At 47.2% G+C, this 6,020-nt stretch overlaps 1 protein-coding gene across 14 annotated transcripts in view; it reads right to left on the bottom strand.

The window, feature by feature from the left end:
- The window catches only part of CAT (catalase), a 40,538-nt gene extending 37,532 nt beyond the window's left edge, over positions 1-3,006 (bottom strand). For 12 of the 14 annotated variants that reach the window (XR_014836506.1, XR_014836505.1, XR_014836503.1 and 9 more), the window contains exon 1: positions 2,830-2,966. Coding sequence is in view for 1 of the 14 variants with exons in the window: in NM_214301.2 (NP_999466.2) it covers positions 2,830-2,895 (66 nt within the window). In the remaining 13 variants the exon portion in view is untranslated. 14 annotated transcript variants of the gene reach the window in all.
- Positions 3,007-6,020: the final 3,014 nt, after the last annotated feature.

Consider the following 6,020-nt stretch of genomic DNA (forward strand, 5'->3'; position numbering starts at 1 on the left):
TCCGACTAGGAACCATGAGGTTGCGGGTTCGGTCCCTGCCCTTGCTCAGTGGGTTAACGATCTGGCGTTGCCGTGAGCTGTGGTGTAGGTTGCAGACGCGGCTCGGATCCCGCGTTGCTGTGGCTCTGGCGTAGGCCGGTGGCTGCAGCTCCGATTCGACCCCTAGCCTGGGAACCTCCATATGCCGCGGGAGCGGCCCAAGAAATAGCAACAAAGACAAAAAAAAAAAAAAAAAAAAAAAAAAAAAAGAACCTGACTGCAGAAGTTCAGGTCCAATCCCTGGCCTAGGGCACAGGGTTAAAGGTTCTGGTGTTGCTACAGCTGCAGTGTAGGTACAGCTGTGACTCAGAATCAATCCTTGGCAAGGAAACTTCCATATGCCACCAATGCGGCCATTAAAAAATAATAGTAATAATAATGTGGTGGATACATGGGCATACAATACACGATTCTTCCCATTTTTCTGAATGTTCGAAAATTTTCACAACAAAGCACTGGAAAATTACAAAGGCTATGTGACATATGCAAAATTCCTGTTTTTAGGGCCACACCTGCGGCATATGGAAGTTCCCAGGCTAGGTAGGGGTCAAATCGGAGCTACAGTTGCCGGCCTATACCACAGCCACAGCAATGCAGGATCCGAGCCATGTCTACAACCTACACCACAGGTCAGGGGAATGCTGGATCCCTGACTCACTGATTGAGGCCAAGGATCGAACCTGCATCCTCATGGATGCTAGTCAGATTCATTTCCACTGCACCACGACGGGAACTCCTGCAAAATTCCTTTTAAGGGGAGGGGTCGCTACAAAGAAATAAGCAGTTTTTACTCAGAGCAGTTGAAAGTGAGGAATAAGAAGACATCAATGTGACCACCTATCGGGACAATGTAAGCAGTGCACTGAGACGAGTGGGCAGAGGGGACAGCAGTCTTTCAACTGAGTCTCCAAAATACAGCTGTGCTTTGCGGGCCAGCTGTTTCTCACAAGGGCAAGCCTGTAGGGTGAGTCACCGGCAAGGTCTTAATGATTTAACAACAGTTAATGATTCTCCCCAACAGTGAAGAGGCAAGCTAGTCTCAGGGGAGCCCTTTAAAAATGACTAAATTCTGTTTTATGAAAAACTCACTACATTGTCCATATTTTCCTCAGTTCATGAAAACCCCCATGTGAACCAGGATGCAGCAACCAGTGGGTATGGAGAGAGTCCTGGTCCCAAGAGGCTGATTTCTACTCTTGACTCTGCCACTAACTCCTTGCCCTTCAGTAATAAGATTCTAAGCGTCCCTAGATGGCTTTGATGAAGAACTCAAAAACTAAATACCCAGGTGACATATAATAAAGGACAAAATGAGAAAAGAGATTTTCCAGGCCCTTAGAAGAGAATGGTAGCCTTCTCGCACACAGGGAACTCTAAGGCATCCACACACGCTCAGTATTAATAACCTAGTTCATGAAAGCTAACCTGGTTTTACGAAAGAGTACTGGAAAGATGAGAAAACCATGCCTTTAGTCCTCCCTCTCTCTGCCCTTAATCAGCTACCATGGGAACTGGGCAAGAGTCCCTCAGACTCTTTGGGCCAATCTGACAAAAGAAGGCTCAAAACAGGAGCTCCCTTCGTGGCTCAGCGGTTAACGAGCCCGACTGGTGTCCATGGGAACTCGGGTTTGATCCCTGGCCTCGATCAGTGGGTTGAGGATCTGGCATTGCCGTGAGCTGTGATGTGGGTCACAGATGCAGCTCAGATCTGGCATGGTTGTGGCTGTGGTGTAGGCTGGCAGCTGCAACTCCGACTGGACCTCTGGCCTTGGGAACCTCCATGTGCCATGGGTGCAGCTCTAAAAAGACATGCACACACACACACACACAAAAGACTCAAAACACACCTGCCCTCATCCCATCCGACCTCTGCAGACACCCTGTAGGGCTCTGCACCCCTGGGTACAGGTCAGGAAGGCCTGGCTCACCACCACTGGTCTGAAATCCTACTCACCTTTAAAGCTCTTATTCAGATGTCACCTGCTCTGAGAAGCCTGCCAGCCCAGGTGGTCACTCCCTTTAAACTTTACAGATGGCCTATATTAGAGCCCGCAGCGCGCTGGAAGGTAATCATCTGTTTATCTGCCTTGTCTCCCGACTAGACTTTGAACTTCTAACTAACATATTCCATTGGAATATGCGCCCCTCATCCCAGCACAGCGTCCAGCGCATGCTGGCACTCAAAGCATATGCGTGAATAAAAGCGTTCATCAATTCCTAAGGTTGCTTCTAGCTCTAAAATGCTAGGCTTGCTGTTTTTTAAATGCGAAAGAAGTCTTGAAGCAAAAATCTTTTAATGCAGTCGTTAAATGCTGTGTGTACGGTGCTGAGGACATGAAGGTGATAAAACACAATCCCTGACCCACGGCACCCCGAAACTATGAAAGCTGGTACTTACTGTTTGTGCAAGGGCAAAGCTGGAACCCGTTCCCACTTCCCCCCTCGCTTCCTTTCTTGCAGCTGCAGCTCTCTGCCTCTTTCCCCATGAGCCTTCACTCCCGCCTCAAGCCGCGACCTCTGTCCCAGCTGGCAAAAGCGCAAAGTTATGAGCCAAACCACCCGCGCCCTGCGGCCGATTGCAAATCCTGCAGGCTGGGGGCCTCCCGCCGCAGAACCCTCTCCCCTCCTGTCGGCGAATGTAACAGTCCATTCAGACCGAAAGGCAGCACCACCACCTCCCGCCCGTGATCGTGGTACAGCTACCCCGGAACCGCAGCGCTGGGAGGCAGGAGCCGTTACTCCCCAGCGCCGAGCTTTCTGCGTGGCCCGCTCGGAGAGCGCAGGGTGTACCTGCGCGGCCCGCTGCTCCTTCCAATGCTTCATCTGGTCACTGGCTGGATCCCGGTTGTCCGCCATGGTGTCCGACTAGCCTTACAGAACGTTGCAGGCAGCCTCCACTCGCCGGTCTCCGGCCCTGCGCCTGAAGTAGACGACTTCGGACTCAGTCACTCAGCCCCGCCTCCTCGTCCCGCCCCGTCGGCAGGGCCGCCTCCTGATTGGCCGCTCGAGCTCCAGGCGGGATGGGATTGGTAGTCAAATGGGGTGGGGTGAAGACCTGGGACTCCTGGAGGGGAGAGGTGGGAAAAGAAGGTGGGCCCCGCCCCTGCGACCCCAGAACCGCAGGGTTAAAGAACTAGGCATGGCCTCCAGTACCCGAACTTGACTCTCCCTTCAGCTTATCAGCATCCTTCAGGGTGCCCTGGGACGCGGCGGTTGGTGGCGTGCCAGTTTTGTTTGAGGGAACGCTTAGGCCCTGCTGGGTGGGGCTTTGAAGTCTGTAAATACGCTCTCAGCTCAAAAAAACCGAAACAAACAAAAACCCAGGAATCCTGGGTTGAGTTTCTTCTGTTCAAAATGTAGTTTTGTCATGCTCTAATGTTAATATTGTTTACAACCTGAAAGATTGATGCAATTTGGAATAAATGCAAACATTGATTCTGCATTTAAGTATAACCAGTAGTTATATCCTCAAATGTTACATCATTTTTTTCTGTTACAGATTGTGCACAGAAAAATGTACCTTAAAAAAAAAAAAAAAATCCACAGGGAGCTCCCTAGTGGCTCAGTGGTTAATGATCCCGACTAGGATCCATGAGGATGAGAGTTCTATCCCTGGCCTCGCTCAATGGGTTAAGGATCCACCATTGCCGTGAGCTGTGGTGTAGGTCACAGATCCCGCTTGGAGCCCAAGTTGCTATGGCTGTGGCACAGGCAGGCAGCTATAGCTCCGATTCCACCGATTCCACCAATGCAACTCTCATATGCCAAGAGCATGGCCCTAAAAAGGAAAAAAAAAAAAAAAGAAAAGATGTGAAACATGGACGCAGTCTAAAATCCGTAAGAAGAAATTTCAGCCTTTTAGATTCCCTTTTTGGCTTAAAAGTTTCCCTTCTTTTGAGTTATTACTATGTGCTGGACACTGCTAGATGTTTGCCAGACTATATCAGTTAATCTTCACAACAAAAAGACGATAAAGGTCAATGAAGTTCTTCCCACCATGACAGAGTATAAACAAACATCAAGAGAGGTTGGCTTGCTCCTGCTGTAGAATAATTAACTAAGATGCTCAGGCCCACTATTTATTCATAGACAGGCTGGCCTAGAGTCTAGAATATGTCAACAAGTTAATGTGGCTAATTTTTGAGAGGTTGGAGCAGTGCATTTTCATAGGTAAAATAACAATATATTTTGTAATATTGTCAAGATGCTTAGATAGATGAAGTTTGAAAGGAAGACTTGCTCATCCCCAGCTAGAGAGATTGTCTGCAAAGTTTGAGACAGTTGCCTTGGTGTAATAAAGCTGGAAGAAATGGGATCCTAAACCTCAACAGAGATCTGGACCCCTACAGCTTCTCATCCTGAGGCCACATCATAGATCTTCCTTCCCCTCTGTGAACCTCCCCTCATAGGGCATCACATTTATCCTTCACATCGTCCCTTCCCTCGGTTGTTTTCATCTTTGTTTGGTCAGGGGTTGCCTTATTCCAAAACGACTGTTGCTCTTTTCCTTTACTTCTGGATTCATATCACTTTTTATGCTTGTGCTTGTCTTTGAAATGTTAGCATACTGTTAGGACTCTGGTCACATCTGTATGGGAAAAAAAAAGATTTTTGTTGATAGGACTGGAAATCAAACCACTGTTTATAACGTTATTTGCATGAGGACAAGTCTTTCAGGTTTAATTATAAGTGAATGGAGTTAGGGAAGGCTACCAAAGATTTTTGCCAAGTCACATTATGATCACCGGAACTGTTAGAAAACCCTACGGCAAGAAAGAAAAGCACAGGCAGAGATTCCGTGCCTGCCCACTTGCGTCTCTCACAAGCATCCTATCTCAATAAGTCTATTTCTTGCCATAAAAGAAAAAAAGAAAAGAAAGAAAAGCACAGTGCCCATTGAGAATTTTCAAGTATTCAATAATGTACAAGATTTCCTCAGTGGTTTGATGTAAATCTCAGCTCCTGTACCCACTGATGCATATGATTCCTTATTTTAAACCCTTTTGTTTCCTGGGCATCAGCTGCTCTGTGGTAGGACTTCTGATTCTTTCCAGTTTTCACTGGGAGCTGAGTCAAATACTATATTTCTCCAGGTCCTCACTTAGCTTATCCGTTTTTCTTGAAAAGTGGACATTTTTGGATTTGCTCCTCCAGAGCCCCTCTCCACTCTTCACCATCCTAATCTGTACTCCAAGAATTTTGATTGTTATCATCCACTTGGCCCCACTCCACCCTGCCTTCTTGTTCAGTTCAGCTAATGCTAGACTGACATGAGATGAGACGTTAGGAGGAGAGAGGGGCCAAGCTACTCTCATTACATCAGCTCCAAAGTTGGGTTTACCACGAAGTGAATGAAGCTTACCTCAACTACACATGATCCTTTCAAACTTCTGGGAGGAGTCCTCATAATGTGTTTATGTGCAATGTGTTTTCATAAAATTAGAGTGATATTTAACCCCAACTGAATATGACCATTGTTCCTTTCAGTTCTGAATTCCCCTCCATCACACTACCTCTCTTACGAGGTATCACTGGGGTGACTGTGGTTATTTTTGGCATCTCGCTAAGGAGACCCCCCATTGGATTTCTCAGAATATGATCAGGTGATATACAGTCTCTTCCATGTATAGTTAGGTTGTTGTTCATAAAGTTTCACAGGCTAGAGAGGTTCAGAGCTATGTCTGACTCTGAGCTCGTATGACCTTCTCTCTGTCTGATATCATAACCGAGCCTCTGATTCCTCTACCTAAAGGCACAGTAGCCCATCCTCAGCCTCTTGCTAACATTTAACCCTCTTTTCTCACTTCTCTATCAAGCTCCAGCACACTTTTGTCATCTTGTTGCTTGGTCTTTGTCTCCCACCACTGCCTTACCTGTATTCCTCACTCCCCTAAACTAGGATTCTTGACTTGGCTGTACCTTGCTCTACTCATGCTCTCTCCTTGACTGGAAATGGTCTTTCCATTCATACTTGTTTAAGT

The sequence above is a fragment of the Sus scrofa genome, chromosome 2, assembly GCF_054392235.1.
Source record: "Sus scrofa isolate SSC_HxYL_T2T_F1_AM1 chromosome 2, Sscrofa_HxYL_maternal_Yorkshire_Landrace_v2.0, whole genome shotgun sequence".
Taxonomy (NCBI): Eukaryota; Metazoa; Chordata; class Mammalia; order Artiodactyla; family Suidae; genus Sus; species Sus scrofa.